The sequence below is a fragment of the Schistocerca americana genome, chromosome 1, assembly GCF_021461395.2.
Source record: "Schistocerca americana isolate TAMUIC-IGC-003095 chromosome 1, iqSchAmer2.1, whole genome shotgun sequence".
NCBI lineage: Eukaryota > Metazoa > Arthropoda > Insecta > Orthoptera > Acrididae > Schistocerca > Schistocerca americana.
Window position 1 is genome coordinate 648,318,009 of NC_060119.1, and position 24,132 is coordinate 648,342,140.

The window sequence follows — 24,132 nt, forward strand, 5'->3', positions numbered from 1 at the left end:
TCCCCGATGTTATTCAATCTCTATACTGAGCAAGCAGTGAAGGAAACAAAAGAAAAATTCGGAGTAGGTATTAAAATCCATGGAGAAGAAATAAAAACTTTGAGGTTCGCCGATGACATTGTAATTCTGTCAGAGACAGCAAAGGACTTGGAAGAGCAGTTGAATGGAATGGATAGTGTCTTGAAAGAAGGCTATAAGATGAACATCAACAAAAGCAAAACGAAGATAATGGAGTGTAGTCAAATTAAATCGGGTGATGCTGAGGGAATTAGATTAGGAAATGAGAAACTTAAAGTAGTAAAGGAGTTTTGCTATTTGGGGAGCAAAATAACTGATGATGGTCGAAGTAGAGAGGATATAAAATGTAGACGCAATGCCAAGGAAAGCATTTCTGAAGAAGACAAATTGGTTAACATCGAGTATAGATTTAAGTGTCAGGAAGTCATTTCTGAAAGTATTTGTATGGAGTGTAGCCATGTATGGAAGTGAAACGTGGACGATAAATAGTTTCGACAAGAAGAGAATAGAAGCTTTCGAAATGTGGTGCTACAGAAGAATGCTGAAGATTAGATGGGTAGATCACATAACTAATGAGGCAGTATTGAATAGGATTGGGGAGAAGAGAAGTTTGTGGCACAACTTGACAAGAAGAAGAGATCGGTTGGTAGGACATGTTCTGAGGCATCAAGGGATCACCAATTTAGTACTGGAGGGCAGTGTGGAGGGTAAAAATCATAGAGGGAGACCAAGAGATGAATACACTAAGCAGATTCAGACGGATGTAGGTTGCAGTTGGTACTGGGAGATGAAGAAGCTTGCACAGGATAGAGTAGCATGGAGAGTTGCATCAAACTAGTCTCAGGACTGAAGACAACAACAACAACAACAACAAGACAGTTACCTTGGGTAAGTTGAAATGCTTGCTAGCGAACTTCAAAGGGTTGTGGCTCTTTAGGTTGTGGAATAAAATGGGTCGACAAGGCCGGTTTAGCTTTTGATTAATCATGATTGCATTGTTTACTACACTTTGCTACCATCATATATTAAGAGGTGGTATTCCCACTTCCACAAAGAGGCTATTACTAGGGCTCATGCAGAAAGCCCCATTTACCATATACATTCCATTGTGGTGGATGATTTCTAATAGGGCTTGATGGACCGTGTTACTAAACCTGATAAGTTATAAAATTTTAATGAAACTGTTTAATCTACTACCTAAGAAATACTGCCGAGGAAACAGAGTGTTCAGTTTCTACATGCAGGTTGTTTTGAATTGTTGTATATGAAGTACCCATTTAAGTTTATTATTAAAAAGAAGTCCCAAAAACAATACTAGTCCACTTCTAGAAAAGTTGGATTTCCAAGAATAGTTCTGAATAAGGATGAGCAGAATGTATTCTACAAAAGTGCACAACATGTAATTTAATTGGCGAAAAGATGTATCCGCTGTTTCACGCCCACTTCCAAGCCTTTTGTATGGCTGTCTACCTTTCACATTACACTGTGCATACATATATGGAACAATAATATAAATAAAGATCACTGACGTATAATGCTAGTGTGGCTGCAGGCCCCACTGCATTTACTATGTCATTTACTCCAATTACAAACAGTGTGATGTTCATAGTTTATCCCTCTAGAACTCCATTTCCCTGCATGTCCTGATTCGAAACAATCTAAGTGATAAACAACTTTGTAGAAAGATGGGCAAACTTCCTCAAAAGCTCCACTTGTGCAGTATTTGTTAAATGAGATTCTGCTGTTGTGTCACATGTTTCATTAATAAAAGAATACTGCAAGCATATGACATAGTGCTCTAAGGCATCTCTGAACACAAACTTTAACTGTACGTGATGTTCAGTGATTGATAGATTTACACATTCCAAACACTTACAAAGTACAAATGTTAGGAAGAAGAGACTATTGCTGCTAGGTAGTGCTCATAGCAGAGTGCAGGCCCAGGCCCTAATTACCTGAAAAGTTAGGGAAGGAGTACAAGGTTTAGAGCCTTTGTGAAAGGATTTCACAAAAAATGATGAGGTCATAATAGTGGGCGGGATAGGGAACAGCTTAGATAGAGATGGTGTACAACATAGATGCTATCCTAAGCAAGATAGCTTCACCAACCGGGTGGCATCAATGTAAGAATGGTTGACCTGTTCCAGTGGCAAGATCAGTCTTGTTTTGGCAATGCTGTATTGTGAATCAGTGAAGGGTTGGAGATGGAGATGATGATGATGATGATGATGATGATGATATGACGACTGTTGAACCGGCATACATTGCACTGGTGTTGGTGAGGGCTACACTAGGCACAGCCTGCACCTCAACAGTACTGTGAAAGGAAGGCTGGTCGAGTTAATTAGAGAGAGTATAGCAGGTGGGAGAGGAGAGGGAGGCACGCTAAAATACCTGTTCATGGAATGAGGGCTAGGCCTTTTTAAGGATAAACAATAATATTAGGCTTTTATCCCTTAAGAGTATCCCAATCAGTTTTGAGAGTTCTTCATTGTGTGCACAGAAAGTAAAATGTACCACACTGGAGTGCACAAACCCCACAGAAATTTGTTCAGAATTATCTATTCCTCATCCAAATGTGGAGTCCATTTAAGATAAAGTACACAAACTTGAAGTTGAATTACGGTCTTCGAACAGCATGGTGGTATACATTACAGAGTACTGGTGTAGAGATAATGAAATACAGAATATTGTGCTATCTTCATAGAAGATCTGATCATTACTGGTGTACACAAATATTAGGCACAAATATTAGCCACTGCACTGCATTAACAGAGACAGACATCTATAAGGAGTTAAATCATTGTGTGTGTGTGTGTGTGTGTGTGTGTGTGTGTGTGTGTGTGTGTGTGTGTTCCCATCACCTGGTGGTAATGTGAACACTTTCTTTAACAAATTAACTGAAGTGCCAGAAAGAGCTCAGTCCCCAAAACTAACACAATATTACTTGGTGACATGGATATTAACACAGGATTGAGGGTGAAATTAGGAATATCTTCCTAAACATTCTGAGCACTTTTTGTACGGCAGAAAATTGTAAATACTGCTATTAACATGTGAATAAGTTCAGCATCAGTCTTAGACCTTTATAAAATCTTGACATTTCTGATTATTATTGTCAGATAATGAAGCTAAAGATGGGCTTGTTAAAACCCACAAAACTACAGATCTATACAAGGTTATCATGGTTGTTGTTGTGGTCTTCAGTCCTGAGACTAGTTTGATGCAGCTCTCCATGCTACTCTATCCTGTGCAAGCTTCTTCACCTACTGCAACCTACATCCTTCTGGATCTGCTTAGTGTATTCATCTCTTGGTCTCCCTCTACGATTTTTACCCTCCACGCTGCCCTCCAATGCTAAATTTGTGATCCATTGATGCCCCAGAACATGTCCTACCAACCGATCCCTTCTTCTTGTCAAGTTGTCCCACAAACTTCCCTTCTCCCCAATACTATTCAATATCACCTCATTAGTTATGTGATCTACCCATCTAATCTTCAGCATTCTTCTGTAGCACCACATTCCGAAAGCTTCTATTCTCTTCTTGTCCAAACTATTTATCGTCCATGTTTCACTTCCATACATGGCTACACTCCATAAAAATACTTTCAGAAATGACTTCCTGACACTTAAATCTATACTAGATGTTAACAAATCTCTCTTCAGAAACGCTTTCCTTGCCATTGCCAGTCTACATTTTATATCTTCTCTACTTCGACCATCATCAGTTATTTTGCTCCCCAAATAGCAAAACTCCTTTACTACTTTAAGTTTCTCATTTCCTAATCTAATTCCCTCAGCATCACCCAACTTAATTCGACTACATTCCATTATCCTCGTTTTGCTTTTGTTGATGTTCATCTTATATCCTCCTTTCAAGACGCTATCCATTCCGTTCAACTGCTCTTCCAAGTCCTTTGCTGTCTCTGACAGAATTACAATGTCATCGGCGAACCTCAAAGTTTTTATTTCTTCTCCATGGATTTTACTACATACTCCAATTTTTCTTTTGTTTCCTTCACCGCTTGCTCAATATATATACATATATATTATAAAGGTGTGTAATTTTAATTATTGTTATGGTCTAAATACATTATAATTTATCAAAATTGTGTATTACTAATGTAAATTAGCTTGCCCATGTCATCTATAATATTTCTTCAAAGAATTTTCAGCACTTTTAGCGATTATCGTTGGTGTTGCTGGGCTGTGCCGCGAGCGAACGATTTGCAGTGGCGGCACATTTAAAAAATTGTTTTGCTATAAAATTAACCAAACCTGTAAATCGGGAGCAGGTAAAATTAGCAGTGAATTATGAAATATTTTTCTTTTACTGCGATCCTGAGGCTGACTGAATTTATTACTGGTTTTACATTTGTGCATTCATAGGCGGATAATTAACGTTGAGTTGTTAATCTGTTGGTTCTTTCAATTTCTAAAGCAAATAACTTAAACGTATAGTGAAGTGTGTTTTGTCAATGATAATTAAACGTTCAGGTCGGCTTGGCAATATTTAAGCATTTTATGCTAACAGAGACAGTCTTGTGTTCCATAGCTAACACCGGGAAAGAATTCAGTAAATATTTAAAAAAACACTGCATTTAGAAAATATGTGCCAAGGCCGAAATACGTAAAAAATTTAATTTAAATAATTTTCATAAATGTTATTAATCAGTTAGTTTGAATTCATCAGCATGAGAGGGTTGCAAAGGTTCACGTAATTTTAAATGTGCTTAATTCTGTCTAAATGTATTTTTATTACCACACATAAATAAGGGGTTCTATAACAAAGTTTGTACTGAAAGAGTAAATAACAAAAACATTTAAAGCCATTTGTTCCCCATTTTCATCCATTCATTTTTACATAAAATATATATATATATATATCTTTTTTTCATCAAAACTTGAACTACTGTAGTAGGCATGGGCTTCGTGTCTATCTTGGCCACAATAATGCGTTCACTATGCTGTTTGTAGTAGCTTACTCGCACTCCTATTTTTTTTATTCATTATTAAACCTACTCCTGCATTACCCCTATTTGATTTTGTATTTATAACCCTGTATTCAACTGACCAAAAGTCTTGTTCCTCGTGCCACCGAACTTCACTAATTCCCACTATATCTAACTTTAACCTATCCATTTCCCTTTTTAAATTTTCTAACCTACCTGCCCGATTAAGGGATCTGACATTCCACATTCCGATCCGTAGAACGCCAGTTTTCTTTCTCCTGATAACGACGTCCTCTTGTATAGTCCCCACCCGGAGATCCGAATGGGGGACTATTTTACCTCCAGAATATTTTACCCAAGAGGACGCCATCATCATTTAACCATACAGTAAAGCTGCATGCCCTCGGGAAAAATTACAGCTGTAGTTTCCCTTGCTTTCAGCCGTTTGCAGTACCAGCACAGCAAGGCCGTTTTGGTTAGTGTTACAAGGTCAGGTCAGTCAATCATCCAGACTGTTGCCCCTGTAACTACTGAAAAGGCTTCTGCCCCTCTTCAGGAACCACACGTTTGTCTGGCCTCTCAACAGATACCCCTCCGTTGTGGTTGCAGCTACAGTATGGCCATCTGTATCGCCGAGGCACGCATGCCTCCCCACCAACGGCAAGGTCCATGGTTCATAGAATGTAAAATACATGTGTTTTATACGGCACTGGCAAATCAAACCAGGGATGAAGTGTATATGGAAAACAACATGGAGGTTAAGTTCTCTTTATTCTGCACTCTGTTTAACTAATTTTTGAGGATGCATTTCCAAAAATAGCCGCTTCTACAGCAGCAGCTAAGGAAACTGCAGGTATTAAAAGGTCCTCCTAGACAAGGGTTGCAATCTGTCCTGCTATATAAGGATAATCACAGTTATGGACCTTCTTGTCCCAGCATGTTAGCGCAAAATGTAAATGCAACCTTAGTTAGTTTTATTTACGTCAACACAGTCATCATTGCGTGTTGCGTATCTTGTATTGACGATCCAAGTACCTTCTAAGATCTAGCACCAGCATTTGGGAAAATACCAGACTTCTCCAGTAGTACAGGACTGGAGCTATTTAAGCAGCACCACACAGAAGAGTCAGGCCATTCCCATTTAAATAGCGATCTGACTGTTTGCTGTCTAATTAACTTACCTTATCATAGCTTATGAAAATGGAGGAAAGAGAAATTGTCACTTTTCACATGATTACACGAAAGGTTGGTCCTTTTTCAAGAAAGGACATACAAATCAGAAAGCGTTGTATGAGATTTGTAGCTGTTTCATCTCAGTAATTCATGGAGGTAAAGCAGATGTGAGGCATCACATTTCTATGAAGAATCATTCACATAGATTCGCAGTAGCATTGACATCAAAGTTTATATCTACATTCATGATTAAAGAAGATGTCCAGGAAAAATTGCTCGTTGCTGCTGCAGAAGTAACAACAGCTTATAAAGTTATCAAGCATCATCAGACCTTCAGATCTCTTCACTGTACTGTAAAACTTCAGAGGGCTTCATCGAAGCCGCAAGTAGAATATGTTTCATCAAATTAAAGAACTAGGAAAAAATGTGGAAGGTACTGAATGCCCTGCTCATATCTCCACAATACTATATCAAGTGCTGCTGGAGTCACAACTGTTGACATTGAAATAATCATCACAGAAATATTTAATTATTTTTCAATATATACAGTAAGGACAGAGAAGTTGAAAGAACTCTGCTTATATGCTGATGTCAATCATCAGACTCTTCTATCTCACTCAAAAACAAGATGGTTGTCATTAATGGCCGCAGTTGCAAGAATTCTTAGGCTTTGGATTACATTAAAACAATTTCTTGATGCTGAAGATGGGCCACCTAAAACAATTTCACATTTTTTTCAGTAGTCTGACCAGTGAAATATATTTCAAGTTTCTGCAGTCAAACCCAGCTCTGTTTGGAAAAAAATATATAAAAAGTGTGGAGAAGAATAAAGTCTCAGTAGCTGAAATAAGAAATATATTAATCAACACTCAAAGATGTCAGAATGAAAGGTACATTGCCAATTTTACTGACATGCAAACCAAGATGAATTTGAACAAATCAAAGAATGAGAACCGTAACTAAGAAATAATTTATTTGGTTTTCAAATCTGAAGAAGACTCAATGGCTCTCTATACCATAGCATTTGATTACTTAGAGAAATGGGCTATTTCTTTTAATAAATATCAAGTATTTGACTGAATGATGCTGTCCAAAAGAAGATGATTAAAAACACTATTACATACCTGACTAAAAATGGTGTCAAGATTCCAGGCAACAATTGTCTTCAGGAATATATGCATCTGTAGAGATGTTTAGAAACTAAGCATGACTTGGAAGAACGCAAGTCTAAACACTCCATGGAAGGAAGGTGCATTTACTTTCTCAAGGAACCCAAATATCCTGAATACAAATGCCAGCTGCTAAAATTAAGTGAGTATTTGTTTCCTATTCCCACACACAACGATACTGTGGAAAGAGTATTCTCACTGATGTCAGCCTAGTGGACTGATGAAAGAAATCAGTTGCTGTCAGGGACTATGGAATTAGTCTTACAATGCCAATTTAACTCGAAGCTGGCTTGCATGGAGTTTTATAAATATGTAAAAGGAAAAAAAGAATTGCTGAAAAAAGTGATATCGTCTGAAAAATATGGTGTACCAACTACTTCTGCCAAAACTTGTTCCATGTAATTGTATTTTAAGTAAAAAGTAATTATATTAACTACAATTTTTACTTTATTTCTACACCTTCATCTCAAAGTCTCCTGACAGGGTCCCAGCTAGATACGGCAACCCTATCATAGATGCTTAAATTTGTCATATCTTTACAAATATTTTAGATTCCTTTTCATATATAACACCTGAGTGTACTGTTTGATGCAAAAAAATAATTCAATGACAAAATAACATATAATGCAGGGAATAAAATCAAAATAGTGGGGAATGTCGTAAAACAAGAAACTGGAAAGGGCGGATGCAAGTATAATGAAATACAAATCAAATTTGGGGATAGGAAAGTAGAAAATCCTCGAATTGGCAAATTTTGTAAATGACTATTTCTTTGGTATTGTGAAAAAGTTGCACCAAAGTCTGCCAAAAACACATGTAGCATCCACAATGACTTGCGCACCAAGCACAATGATGCTGGTCCCAACTAAAGAGTTTCAAATCAGGAAGACAATACAGAAATTAAAAAATAAGAAGTCAGCAGGAATAGATGAGTTTGCTGTCCCTGTTCTGTAGATGTACGTAAGGACCATTCAAGCCCACTAATAAACATAATTAATTAATCCTTTAGTTCAAGTATTTTTCCAGAGTATCTAAAGCACACTTAAGTTGTGTCCTTACTAAAAAAAGGTAATGTGGAGAGTATTGTCACCTGCATTCCAGTTTCACTACTGTCTGCATTCTCAAAGATAACTGGATCAATCACAAAGGATAAACTAATGAATTACATGAATAAATATAACCTTTTTAATGAAGCACAGTTTGGTTTCCGAAATAGTAGAATTACAATGTCAGCCATTAAAGTTTTCACCAAAGTGGTACTTGGAGCATTTGGCTAGGATGACTATCACAGCCATATTCTTAGAATCATCCAAGGATTTTGAAAATTGGAAATCTGTGGTTAGGTGTTATGGGACCAAACTGCTGAGATCATCGGTCCCTAAGCTTACACACTACTTAATCTAACTTAAACTAACTTACGCTAAGGACGACACACACACCCATACATCTACATCTACATTTATACTCCGCAAGCCACCCAACGGTGTGTGGCGGAGGGCACTTTACGTGCCACTGTCATTACCTCCCTTTCCTGTTCCAGTCGCGTATGGTTCGCGGGAAGAACGACTGTCTGAAAGCCTCTGTGCGCGCTCTAATCTCTCTAATTTTACATTCGTGATCTCCTCAGGAGGTATAAGTAGGGGGAAGCAATATATTCGATACCTCATCCAGAAACGCACCCTCTCGAAACCTGGCGAGCAATCTACACCGCGATGCAGAGCGCCTCTCTTGCAGAGTCTGCCACTTGAGTTTATTAAACATCTCCGTAACGCTATCACGGTTACCAAATAACTCTGTGACGAAACGCGCCGCTCTTCTTTGGATCTTCTCTATCTCCTCCGTCAAACCGATCTGGTACGGATCCCACACTGATGAGCAATACTCAAGTATAGGTCGAACGAGTGTTTTGTAAGCCACCTCCTTTGTTGATGGACTACATTTTCTAAGCACTCTCCCAATGAATCTGAACCTGGTACCCGCCTTACCAACAATTAATATAATACCCAAGGGAGGACTCGAGCCTACGACAGGGGAAAGGATTTTGAGTGTCAACCATAAAATAGTACTAGACTAGCTACAAGCACTAGCCGTCAGAGGAATAACAAACAACTCATTTCAATCTTATCCTGAAAACAGGGTGCAGAAGGTTGAGTTCACAAATCTAATTACGATACATTTTTAGAACAACTGTCAGACAAGAAACCTAAACATAAGGGCTCCTCAGGGTAGTTATAGGGCCCAATTCTGTTCTTAACACATAAAGACTTCCTAGAGAGTATATGGCATGAAGAAAAAGTTCTCTATGCTGTTGACAGCAACATCAGAGTATTACATCAGAACTCATATTAGAGAAGGCAAATGAAACTCTCAAGGATGTTTACGATTATACAGCATACAGTAAATTAACACCGAACATAAAGAAAACAAACAGTGTGCACTTTAGCATGTAGAGGGACACAATTCTGATGCATTAAGCATAGGTGGTAAATTTATAGATGGTGTAATAAATGCAAGGCAAAAAAGAATAACCATCTGCATGATTTTCTCTTAGGGTTCCATCACCCATTTGACCACCTAATGTCTTGTGATGACATACTGTTCTCACATGCACTCAATTCTTAACTACAGGATTCAGTTCCAGCGATGGAAGACACAAAATACCGATACAGATTTCAAACTGTAGAAAAGGGCCATAAGAATAATAACTAGAACTAGTAGTCAGGCTCACTGTAAAGAACTTTTTAAATAAACTGGGTATCCTTACTGCACCAAGTGAGTACGTCCATACATCTACCAACCTGTTGTGTTTATCAGGGAAAACATTACTAAGTATTTCACTAATAGTTCTATGAATAATCATGGAACAAGACCAGTTTGGAGTTACATTCGCCAATGAAAACTAACGAAAAGCTAAAAATAGTAATTTTTTTTATCAAGGAACATAATTATATAATAAAGTGCCAAAGGAGATGAAAAACATTACTAAAATACATCTGTTTAAAAAGGCAGCTAAAACGTTCTTTATTAATGAAACATACTACACAAGCAAAGATTGCTTAGAGGATTCATAGTAGTGGTTAATAACAAATCATTCTGTTACACTAAAATACTGTAATTTTTTTGCAAGAAAATCATGTGCCGAGATCTATAGTGTATGATGTAATGTCTTGTCATTCTCCTGAGTTCAATGTCTCCCTCATCATGCTGACTCACTTTTTCAGTAGGACTTAGGAGAGGACAAGAGTCAGTTTACTGAATGGGCTATAGTTAGAGCAAGGAGTATAGGAGCAAGTTCGTGGTTCGGGTATCATCTGCAGGGGTCCTCGATGTGTGCAGTAAAGAAGAGTACAACTGCATTTACATCAAAGGTCATTGTACAATATGGACAAACCAAATGCATCATATCCTATAGGATGGAGCTCGCTTCATCCAGCCATCTTGATTTAGGTTTTCCCACGACACTTCTTGCAAAATGCCAGGAGGGTTCCCTTATCCAGGTCCTGACAGCCATGTGTTCTATCTTCTTAAACATACTTCTACATTCTGTGCATATTTATATTTTTGAGCTCTTTACTTTCATTGTATTATGATGAACAAATTGTATATCATAGTAAGAGTATTCCAGAATAAATAAATAAATAAACCAATCATCCTTGCCCAAATCAATTGCTGGATAGATAACTATTATATTCGCCAAGTCACCGCTTGATGAGTGGATTTTTTATCTATCCACTTATATTGCACTTTCAAAACTTGATTATTTTTATTGACAAATCAGTTGTTACGATGACTGGCCGACAGCTATTTCTATTTTTTGTGTCCTGGTTTTGTCATCGGTATTATGATAGTCTATACTGTGTGAGGGAAGTTCTCTTTCATGCTTCACTCAGTTAAAAATGTTTAGGATAGGTTTTTAATATAGTCACCAACATGTTTAAGTATTTGATTATGTATGTTGTCTGTTCCTGGATATGTTCCTGTACATTGTTTCAAAGCATTATTTAGTGCCCAGATTGTAAAGGGGGCATTTTAAGTTTCTACTTATTTTGAATTAAAATACAGGATATTATCTTCTGCTAAGAGGCACTGTACAGCGAGCATGGGATGGTAGTTATCGGATACAGACATTTCTGCATTGTATATTGCTGGAAGTTGCCTGAAATCAGAGGAAATGGTCTTAATTTCTCCTTTGTTGGGGATTCCTGGATCATATTAGCGTACTGCTGTAATTTGGTACACACTTGCATAGTTGGGGTATGTGCTTTCATAGAAGAAGTATATTGATCCCAACGTTCTTTCCTCCATTGTTTAACTTGATAATGCTTATGCCCACATTCTTTTGAACAAATGAAATTGTTGGTAGAGGGGTGAGGCCTACATTGTAGACTCCATCATTCTCCAATGACATCTGTGATCTCTCTGGACCACCATGGGACATGGTCTTTAAGTTATTGTGAACAACTACTTCGATTCGTTTCTTTGGCTATACCCTAATCTACATTTTAGCAGTGAAAGTATACCAGTTGGCCTTCCATAGTCATTAACATGGTAAAAATCATTGTGTTGTAGTATTGTGACTGATTCAGTAACTGTGCAGTGGTCGCCATCACGAAAGTCAACCTGAACAGTTCACTGTATCAAATGTGGAAAGTTACAGCTCTGACTGTCATGTCTATTGTAGAATAGGAGCCATAAGCAGTACTAAAATGTGTCGGAGGTCCTGAATTCATTCAGGACAGATCGAGATCTTGGTACTATTAGTCATTATCTCACTGTCTCGTGAGATTACGAGCATTTAATTCACCAGTTCTTCCATTCACTTTTCAGTCAGTTTTGTGTGTGTGTGTGTGTGTGTGTGTGTGTGTGTGTGTGTGTGTGTGAAGACAATTCTCATCATTATGTTGAACTCTAAAGGCTATTGATTCAAGTACAGTGTTCACAGGTATTTGTTCTTGAAAGTGTTTGATTTGACTAGTGTGCAAAATCTCCAGATACATACCCAATATTTATTATATTTTATTCCCAAGTGCTATTCATATTGTGGGATAATTTGCCATAAGTTTGAGTTAATTCCAGACTGTGATCGAACGTAATCATATCAATTCAACTGAAAAATCACTAAAAAAGTAGACGTGTTGTCAATGAATGTGAAAGTGATATGTATTGACCTGCCAATGTCTCAGTGCCTCCTGAGTGGTTGGCACAGTGTCCTGGCCTGGCAAAACCGACAAATTTATTCCATATTCTGCTCTTATCTTGTATTCTTCTTTGTTTCTCTGGAGGGACACAAAGTGTCTTATGCTGTATCAGCTGGGAGATTCTAACTGGCTCTGTCAGAGTGTTAATCAAGGGAGATGGATATCTTTTTTAGAGATAATTTTTTGATCTGGTTGCATGTCTGTAGTTTATAACAAGTGGTGGAGATGATTTTGAAAATGTTGGAAGCTCTGATTTTCCCAAAATTTTTCCTCATGTCTGCTGCATGTAAGTGTCCTTACTTTTTTCTTGCCTTGAGGTATGATAGATAGTCAGTCTTAAATTTTATTCTTGTATTTTTTTTCTTTTTTACATACTAGGAAATTTGATTAACACGGAAGATGGTGTACCAGAGAATTTACACATAGATGCAGTTGTTTTCAAGGACTGACATTATTAAGTGATCTTCCATAGTTTCCACATTTTGGTTCTGTTATTCAGTGACATGACACATATCCAAACTGAAAACATTGGAAACAACTCATGGGTGGTAGGCTATATGGTCAACCCTCACATATAGACCCACAACTTTTACTTTTTTCAGCACATTTCACTCAGACAACTTAGATGACAGAGCTTGTATCTATTCAGTTATTCTGGGTCTTTTTGTAAGTGCCAGACGAAATGTATGTCTCATCATTTTAGATTAGGCTCTTGGCTCCTTGGTTGTCCTGAATGTAAGCTCTCTGTGAAAGATAACTCCTTGAATCATAATCAGGCTTTTATGTGCCGTAATTTTCACAGGTATGACTGCTAATTTTCCACACGTCTGATGAATTGTAATTTTTTGTATCAAAATTTCTACATCTCTCTGTTCACACAGCCATTATGTTTATTTCATTTAATTTGCTTCATTTGCGAAATGTCTGCCCTGATGCCACCTATTCAGATCAAAGTCTCCTCCCGTAGGCACCACTCAGCCACAGCAAAGGTCATCTGGCTTGATAGGCACTGCCAGAACTCCTCGTGCTCCTAGAAACAGACTTCTTAACCTTGACATGCATGGGAATTTAACAGGTCTGCCATCATAAGTGCTGTATTTTCATGGGGCTCTATCAAGGACATACATGCCAATTCCACCACCCCAGATTGGCTACCGTGCTGCATCTTAAGTGCACTTATGTGTCTATTCAGTTATTGTGCCTGCAGCATCTTTTACAATGTAGGTAAGTTGGTTTTACCTAAAGTGTTCTACATTGTCTTTCCTCTACCAGTCTGCACAACAGAAAAAAGCAAACAAACAAATAAATAAAGGAGGCCGATCCCATGAAGTGGGGTCAAAAATTACTGCAGCTGAAAAGTTTGTGATCAAAAGTAAAAAGAGAAAGGTGTAAACAAAATAAAAAACAGTTCAGAAGACAGCTGGATCAATATCAAGGACTGTCAACCAACAAGGGTTTGAAAGTAAGAGGAGAAAGCACAGTTGGAAATGGGGGATTGTGGAACAAAAAGAAAGCAAAGCTAAAATATCTTAAGATCCTCTGTTAGCCATTTATGAAAGAGTCTTGAACCCCTTGAGGCTGGCCAAGTTTATTTCCAGATAAATGTACCAGTAATTTTTTTGGTACAGTAAGGGATGAGAGCATCAAGAAATTTTTCTGCTAAAACACATTTCATCTGCTCTAGTGCCCTCTTGATCACATGTACCTCTGCATCATCATTACTTGTGAACTCTTTTGATAAATTAATACTGAGGACCCAACTCTTGTAAACCACCAGGCAGAGAAGGTTGTCCCACTTCTTATAACTGTTAAGTGTAAAATATTCTACCTCATACAAGGGGTGATCAAGAAATTTCCATTTGAGAGTGTTGCTGGAGCATACATGTAATGTAGTGTGTCTCCAATGTGGATATATATGCACCGACTTGTAGGCAAGGGATTAGTGTGGCATTAATGTCTTTCTGAAGTGCAAATGCAGAAATCTGAATTATGGCAATATCATTATCGAATGTATCCAAACAGGAACAAAAATTTTTAATTCTTTTTTTGGCTGCCGAAGCACAAATACCAGCAGAAATCCATCAGAGAATGAAGAATGTGTATGAAGCAGCAAGTCTGTCAAAAACTACAGTTATCAAATGGTGTGCCAAATTCCATGCTGGTCGCAATTCAACCCAAGACAATGACCGACCTCAGAAGCCAGCCCCACTCATTATGTACAACAACAAGAAGGCAGCTGATGCACTTGGGCAGACAAGTGCATAACCATTTGTGCACTAGCAAAGGGCCTCGACATTACTTTTGGTAGGATGCAACACATAATCCAGAAGGAGTTAAGCAATCATAAGGCCTGTAACCAGTGGATACCCCAGGTGTTGAATGGCAAATAAAGAGCAAACTGGATGGCTGTTTGCCTAAAGCATCTTCTATGTCCGTGAGTACGTTGTTGCAGCCAACAAAAGCTGGTGCCACCACTGGGAACCAAGGTCAAAAGCGTCGACAATACAGTGGTGCATCCATCGTCCCTCATCCCAAAAAAGTTCAGCTTCTACTGGAAGGGTGATGCTCACCCTGTTCTTTGCTTACCGGGATCTATTGCCTATTTATTTTAAGGCACGTGGTGTCTCCATTACTTCAGAATAGTATTCTGTAATGCTGGAGGAATTATGACATGCAACTACGGTGAAATGTCTGAGAAAAGTGTGACGGGGTGCTGCTGCTTCATGATAATGCATGTTTCCATATCACAAATGTCGTAACACAGAAGTTATCGTAACTCAAGTGGGAGACATCGGAGCATCTGCCCTATAGTCCTGATCTCTCCTCCCCAAGTGATTATCACACATTCAGCCCCCGAAAAGGCCTTGAATCGTCAATGATTCCTGTTGGATGAGGATGTGCAAGAAGCAGTTACTGACTATTTCACTTAGCAGGAAATGGTGTTTCACCACACAGGTGTCTTCAACCTGGTGCATTGGTGGAATGATTACCTCAACGCTCGTGGTGACTTTGCCTGACTCTGATACCGATTCTGGACTGTACAGCATTATAATGGACACTCTTTGATTGCTCCATATATACTGCTGAAAGTAAAAAATACTGGGCGACATCATAAATGTCCAGTGTAGGAATCGACCACACCCCTGCATGCCACACCACACCCCTTTCATGGGGATCCCAAATGACCGCCACTTGTGGGTGATTTACGAATGTGTCTTCCTAATATGAGCCATCAACCAGTACAAATGAAGATGCCAAATTGATACTTGTGGCTCATCATCCTCACCACAAAGTCTCTGTCAGGGTAATGGTTCTATAGGTCTACATGCCCAGCATTACCAACTCAAGGTAGACAGTGTCTATAACCTAGAATGAGATTTTCACTTTGAAGCGGAGTGTGCGCTGATATGAAACTTCCTGGAAGATTAAATCTGTGTGCTGGACCGAGACTCGAACTCTGAACCTTTGCCTTTCGCGGGCAAGTGCTCTACCATCTGAGCTACCCAAGCACGACCCACGCCGCGTCCTCACACCTTTACTTCCGCCAGTACCTCGTCTTCTACTTTCCAAACTTCACAGAAGCTCTCCTGCGAACCTTGCACAACTAGCACTCTTGGAAGAAAGGATATTGCAGACACATGGCTTAGCCACAGCCTGGGGGATGTTTCCAGAATGAGATTTTCACTCTGCAGTGGAGTGTGCGCTGATATGAAACTTCCTGGCAGATTAAAACTGTGTGCCGGACCGAGACTCGAATTCGGGACCTTTGCCTTTCGCAGGCAAGTGCTCTACCATCTGAGCTACCCAAGCACGACTCACACCCCGTCCTCACACCTTTACTTCCACCAGGAAGTTTCAGTGTCTATAATTTTCATACCCATACAAAGTCATTCAAATATTAGGAGCATTATTCTAGATTCCTTATAATGGACATCACATTGTTAGTGGCCACAGCAGACAATTAGTTGGTTGCATGTTTCACTGATCAATCGCTTGGTATGGTAACCATTACGTTGTGGAACGTGAGTGAGACGTCCCCAGACACCCCAATTGTGGTTGAGTCCCTGAGTATTATTCCTCCAAGTGGTATCATACACTGTCATAAAAGACACCTGCAAAGTGTTCCTTGTGTATGAAATCTGGTTATATTGTCACTTACAGGTTATCAATGGTGGAACAATGTCTTCTAAATCCTATGAATGGTTAAAGAGCTGATGGATTTGAGAACCCAGGCAAAACATCAGTACATCACCCCATTCAAGAGCTTTTCTATACCACTACTGAGGGTAAAACTACAACAACCAATTCACCATTCACTTAAGATCTCAATAGGCCATATCTTACCGTATCTTTTTTCCAATGTCTATGTATGCAAAATGATGACAACAACAGCACTCATAAAGATGGATAACAAATAAATAAAATATTTCTTTGATTGCCCTACATGCATCTCAAAACAGAGATAACAGAAATGAATTTACTTAAATCATTCCGTGTGCCCAGTGTTACAACAACAGCATCCTGTCCAGCTACTGTTGCTTTCACATCCTCTTCCTTAGTGACATCACCCTTCACCACCTCAACTTTACTCCGTAACGCTTCTGGCATTTTCTCTGGGTCCCTCAACAATGCTCGCACCTGGCAGCCTGAAAAACAAATAAAAACTTAAATACAGTTGCTTTCACCAAAGATGAGAGAAACAGGCAGTAACCTTGAAGTGGTGGTAGATGATTTTGCGAAATATGATGTGGTAGATACGTTATTAGCTTTTCTTCTGGTCCAAATACATTGTACTTAGACATGATATGTTTCAGTCACATATTAAGTTATAGGACAGTGTGATTTATTTTTCCTCCACCGGTATTCAAGACAAAATGCAAATTAAGTAAAGAATTTGGTATTTTGATTTTACTGATCATTTGTTTGATTTTTATTGATTCCAGTAATCCTGCTGTGTGTTGATACACGTGGATATGGAACAAGTAACAATTATAGTTTGTATAAATATTATTACTAACACACAATTAGGAAAAAACAATAAATATGGGACAAGTTACAATTACACTGTAATAAACTCTGTAAGAGAAAACAACGGTTACATCTGTAGAATCGAATTACTCAGCTAAAAACTAATAACATTTAAGAAAATATTTAACTTGATTATTTCAGAGTTATATTCATATATTCTACTACCGTATAGAAGCAGTTCTGATGCATTATTTTTAACACACAAAGGAATTGCAGACATTAGTTCAAAGGTTGCACTGATTTAAATCAATGGGGAAAGTTGAAAATTTGTACTGGACTGTGATTTGAAACCGGGTCTCCCATTTACTAGGCAGATGTTCTGACCACTAAACCATCGAGACACAGGGGTCAATGTAGCTGCACAGACTACCCTAACATGCCTCCTGCCAGGCCTCAATTCTCAACTTATCAACACACAATTAATATACTGCATTACCCATTATTCTCATTACACATGGCATTTCATTGATTCCCATAAGAGCTTGACCCTGGTGTGCATCCGCACTAAAGACATCATTCGCCACTTTCACTTTAATTATATATAAGTGATGTCTGTTCTTTCGAATATATAGTATTATTTTCACTTTTACTCTGAATCATTTTCTATTTAACTTTAAGTTATTGGGCAGCTTGTTGTATAGAAGAAGTCCCATGTATCTTACACTGTTACATCGTTTACATAGCCGTTGACCAATTATCGTTGGAATGATGGGTCTGATGACACTGGCTATTTTTATTTTCTTAAAAATAGCAAATTTTCATCAATAAAACAATCTTCTGCACAATAAACATCTGTGTGTGAAATCCAGGATGGAATAACGACAATATTACAAAAATGATAGATTGCTATTCGCCATATAGTGGAGATGTTCAGCTGCAAACAGGCACAACAAAAAGTGTGCTAAACAAGTAAGTTTTCAGAAAATAGGCCTTCTTCTGGAGGACGGACACACACACACACAACCACTACCACCACCACCACCACCACCACCACCACCACCAAGGCCAGGCTGCAGGCAACCGCACATGATGGGAAAAGCAATCTGGGTGGTAAAGGTGGGTAAGGAAGAGGCTGGGGCGACGAGGGAGAGGGATAGGAAGTAGCAAGGTACAGTTGGGGTAGACACTATTGCCACTTGTGGGAGCATACAGGTACGTTGTGGGGAGAGAGTAGAGCAGCTAGGTGCAGTCAGAGGGGAGTGGGGTGGGAGCAGACAGTGAGAGGGCATACATAAAAACACTGTGGGTGTGGTGGTGGAACAGAAGGCTCTGTAGTGTTAGAGTGGCAACAGAGAAGGAGAAAGGTGGGTGAAGGACAGCGACTAAAGAAGTTTCAGGCCAGAGGGGTTATGGGAACGTAGGATTTATTGCAGAAAGAGTTCCCACCTGTGCAATTTAGAAAAGCTGGTGTTGGTAGGAAGGATCGAGATGACACAGACTTGAAGCAGACATTGAAGTGAAGAGCATTGTGTTGGGCATCATGTTCAGCAACTGGATGAGCCAGCTGTTTCTTGGTCACAGTTTGTCAGTGGCCATTCACATGGACAGCTTGTTGGTTGTCATGCCCATGTACAATGCCGCACAGTGGTTGAAATTAGCTTGTAGATCACATGACTGCTTTCACAAGTAGCCCTGGCTTTGATGCGATTGGTGATGCTCGTGACCGGACTGGAGAATGTGATGGTAGGAGGATGCGTGGAACAGGTCTTGCATCTAGGTCTGGAACAGGGATACGAGCCATGAGGCATGGGGTTGGGAGTAGGGATGGACAAGCATACTGTGTAGGACCAGTTGGTGGTGGAATACCACTGTGGGAGGGGTTGGAAGGATAGTGGGTAGGACATTCCCCACCATGTCACTCTATGCTTCCACACGCAGCACTTCACTGTTCCCCACCCCTATTCTGCTATCTCTGCCCTAGCCTCCTCCTTACCCCCACCAACCAGACTGCTTCTCCCATCATATGTGGTTGATTGAAGTCTTATCTTTGTGGCCAGAGACAGTGGTCATGAGTGTGTGAGTTGTGTTTGAGTGAATGTGTGTGTTGTCTCCTCTGGAAGAAGTCCTTTTGGCCAAAAGCTTACTTGTTCAGCAGTCTTTTTGCTGTGCCTGCCTGCGACTCAGTCTCTCCACAATATAATGAGTAGTGATGTATCCTTTTCATAATATTGTCATCTCTGTGTGAGACAGCTCAAAATGGAATGCAATACATATGTAAGTATTGAGTGTACAAGTACAAAACATGCACATTTTAGTTCTTTGACCTCTCAGACTTTACTCAGGACATTAAATGCTTAGCAAAATCTATTGTCTCTTTAAGAACCTTTTTATGTATGTAAAGTATAACTGACCCACAAACTGAAGAATTTAGTGGTTATCTACTAGTCAGTAGGTTCATTTTCAAATCTGACAACATATATCCTTGACAAAACTATATGTGACTGGCGAAAATTTATGAACAGTACTGTTCTTATTTTGTAACAGTTTGTTTGCGTTTAGCCAATTTACCAGCTTGGAATGTGTGTCAGAAATCTTGTTAGGAAGCTCACTGGCACATTGCTTTGGTGTACTTGTATCAACAGCAAACATTCCTGCTAGATCTTTTTTAAATGCTCTGGGGCAGATCATTGATAGATATGATAAACAGAAATGGCCCAAGTTGCTCCTTTGACTGCATACTTTCACATTTCTGTGATAACTTTTTGTACTCACTCTGAGTGACATGATCTAAATCAGTCATTGCATTTTTTCCCCTAATTCCACAGTTCCGTAGTTTATCCAGAAGAAAGCCTAATACGTGGTTGATGGGGTTTAAAGCCTTAATGAGATCAAGGAATACTTATGATATATGCTTTCTCTCATTGAGTACACTATAAAATTTATTTAGAAATGTATATAGGACCTCATTTATTGAGTTCCGTTTTCGAAAGCCAGACTGGTGAGTACTCAATTAACACTAGCTTTCCAGGAATTTTATAGCGCATTCTTACACTGCTTTCTGAAGAACCTTGGTTATGCTTTATTGGATCGAGAGGGGATTGTGCTTCTTAACATCACCCTTTCACATTTTCAAAGAGGGGAACCACTTTCCTGTCTTGACAATGGAGTTACAGAAACACAGGAATAATAATGTGCTCACCAACTGAACAAACATGGAAAATTAGGTACATTCAACGTTCAGGTTCCTTGCAGAAGTAACAGAAATAAAACCGATAGCAAACATCACATACTGTACGCTAAATCGAGTCAATTTTGCAGTCATTACAAAACCGGCGTTTAATCGCTTATTTACTCTATATATAAATATCCCATGTATTGTCATCGATTAATTTAGAGGTACTGGGAAATCAGAAACAATCATGAATCAATACCAACGGAAAAGTGCCATTTGCACCACTTTCTAAACGTAGTTTAGCGTTGGTATGTTGATATTTCTTTCATGTCACAAGAATAAGAAATCAGACGTTTCCTTATTGTCAAACGATTAATTACCATGTTCTAAAGCGAACTCTGTGGCTTTGATTCCTATCTGGCCGCTGGCACCAAAAATTGCAATTTTTCTAGGAATCGACATAATTCACAACACTTTATCAACAGCCGAATGCCCGCTCCAGCTAGGTCAAATTCATTAAAAAAACGTGACTTGCGCACTCACAAAGATAAACCAGTGAAATTCTTTGATTTCTACAATCACCGTACTATTCAGTTCAACGTAAGGAAAACTTTGAAAAACAAACACATTGTCTCAATTTTAATACAAAGTAACAATCTCAGTTTTGACATCTTGATGTTATAAAGCTAAGAGTCGTGTGCTAACATGGACGAATGTAGAAAAACAATTAGAATTAGAAACGAATGTTGCGATCTAATGGACGTATGAAGATAGCGGGAGGATGAAGTTGGTCGATGTATCATGTGCAATGAAAACTTGCACATATTTACACTCAACACTATCTTTTGTCGAATGTCCGTGTGCCCTAACTGATTTTAATTTTTCGTGGTTCTTTCCCAACGATTAAAGGGCCTTTATGACGCTCAGATCTATCACCCACCAGCAAATTGTACGTGTGTAGGCTTGCTGGATGACCGACAAACCGATTTTGCATGTCGACGCGTCTGACCCAAAGGTCCGACCATTCGTCATCCGACTTTTACACGCGTGCCTTTGTTTGCATGTACTTTTACGAGAGATACTGTAGCTGCGCTCATTTCATAGATATGCTTTTGATGGAAGCACCTGAGTGAGGCCATGTTGGAATTTGTTGGTTGGTTTGGGGGAAGGGGTCAAACAGTAAAGTTATCGGTCCCATCGGATTAGGAAAGGATGGGGAAGGAAGTCGACCGTGCCGTTTCAAAGGTACCATTCCGGCATTTACCTTAACGGTTTACGGAAATCAGGAAAGCCTAAATCACGATGGCCTGACGCGGATTTGAACCATCCTCCTCCCGAATGTGAGTCTCGTGTGAAATTTATCAAGTTCCTATTTTGTGCGTTTTGTATTACAACCACATATAACTTATTTCCTTTAACTGAATGCTGTTCCAAAACACTAGCATACCTAGGATGTCTAGAAAGAATGTCTTCATATAAACATCAGATAATGAGTTATTGCCATTTAAAGGTTTCAGGAGACGTCTGACGCAGGACAAAGGTATGAATTGCAAATCATCAATGTGGTGTAGTGGGTGAGGAGCTGCAATTGCTACTGTGGTAGTTTTGGTTCGAGTCATTCCGTCTGCGAAAAATTTATTATTGACCTCCACAGTTCTGAGAGCTTCTTGGACTTGTCGTTGTCATTAATTTTCAAATTAGGCGTGAAACAGAGAAACTGCGAGACAATATTCAAAACACGTTGATTATCTAGTAAAAAAAAAAAAACTACTACTCATCGTCAGAACAAAAATAAAATAAAAAAAGACTTACACATGTGAGAGACAATTAAGAGGTGACCGAGCCTCACTGTCAGCTGCCTATGAAGCATAAAAGAAAATTTACAAACTAGTTATTTTAGGAGCCTTCTCTTCCATACAAGAATATCTTCAAGTTAAGCACATACGCAGACGAAATATATTCAGGTACTGGTCTAGGCATATTTCTGGTGGTGTTTCACTTACTTTCAAGAGCAAAGGAAGAAGTTTAGTTTCCTGGCGGTGAAGTGTAATTTTTCGCGCGAATTAGAACACACTACACACAATCAGCACATTTATTTAACAGTATGGGAGCTTCTCCTTAAGAACTTTTTGTAATACATGCCATTATACGAAATATTATTATACAGTTGACAGGTTCACACGTTCAAGGAAAAAAAATACAGCAATAGTTGTAATTTTTCACACAAATTGGAACATACTTCACACAACCATCATACTTTTGCAGCGTTGGGGGAGCTGCGTAAGTACTTCTCGTTCTGTACAGTACTATGTAAGTAACGAGTATGGAGTGGGCAAGCTGATACTTTTAAAGAAAGAAAAAGACAGTAGTAGCTTCCAAATTTGCAATGAATGAACCAGTTGAACATATAAAGAGCTTCTGCTTCAATTCATCTGCTAGAATGGCTGCTGCAATCACGACAATGCCTTCAAGATAGCCAAAGTATATCTTTGAAAGGGCCACAGCCACAGTACCTCTCGTGACGTATATACAAATTAAGGCAAGTGCACCTATACCTCACAGAATGTGCCGTGTGTCGTGATAACCGCAAGACAGAGAAGTTCGTATTGTGTCACTGCAGGCAGGAATAAGCGATGTTTAAATGTGGCTAACATGACAGTGCGTGGCGGACTAAAGTTTAATGACAGAGATTCTGGAGAACTTGAAAGACTAAAAAAGTTCGCGAGACACGTCGTGCGAGGAGTACAGCTATTGAGACGCAAAATATGAAGCACTTGCTTCGGAAATCTATACATGTTACTAAATTGTAGTCTACTGGCGCGTTTCTCTGTCTTTACATAAAGGTATTCAATAACAGATAGACTGATTCAAGAGGAAGGTTTGTGCATGTAATTTATGAGCGCTATGCCACACAAGACGGCCAGCCATTGACGCTTAGTACTACCCATGAGAAGTCTGGATGCATTTAGTAAAATCTAAACACCGAAATGTATAGAGTTGGTTGACATTTAATAGCAAACTATTATTGCTTCATCCTTAGAAATGTTTTTAAAAAAAACAGCCAATCACTTTGTCTTCTGCTATGAAGATGAAAGTTTAGTATTGATTTTTTGTTCTGTTTTTTACAGATCTAACAGTAACTAAATGTTCCATTTTTTTCTCCATCTGTTGGTGTATTTATTACACAATCTAACCATAGCCATATGTTGTCTTTCTACTTGTAGTATGGAATGAATAGGGGACATCTTTTATGCTACATGCATATATAAATCGTGCTTTACTGTGATGTATTACCCCACACACCTGTAAATGCCCACAGCGTTCTCTCACTTTTTTCTGGCTTTATAAATTGTGTTGTAAAGCACCAAGAACAATTTCAGTTTTTCATATCTATATGTGGGCGACAACTCCATGTCGTGGATTTTAACTTTTCATCAGGAGGGGAACATCAATGTACAATTGGATTATACCTGGATTTTGG

The 24,132-nt window shown here is 38.9% G+C and overlaps 1 protein-coding gene across 1 annotated transcript in view; it reads right to left on the reverse strand.

Annotated features, from left to right (window-relative positions):
• Positions 1–21,189, reverse strand: part of LOC124608073 (flavin reductase (NADPH)) — a 76,234-nt gene extending 55,045 nt beyond the window's left edge. Inside the window, exons 1-2 of the mRNA XM_047139957.1 lie at positions 21,032–21,189; positions 16,993–17,157 (exon numbers count right to left, since the gene is read on the reverse strand). Coding sequence (XP_046995913.1) covers positions 16,993–17,157; positions 21,032–21,113 — 247 coding nt within the window. The 5' untranslated portion in view covers positions 21,114–21,189. The remainder of the gene's footprint in view (positions 1–16,992; positions 17,158–21,031) is intronic.
• Between the last annotated feature and the right edge of the window lie 2,943 nt (positions 21,190–24,132).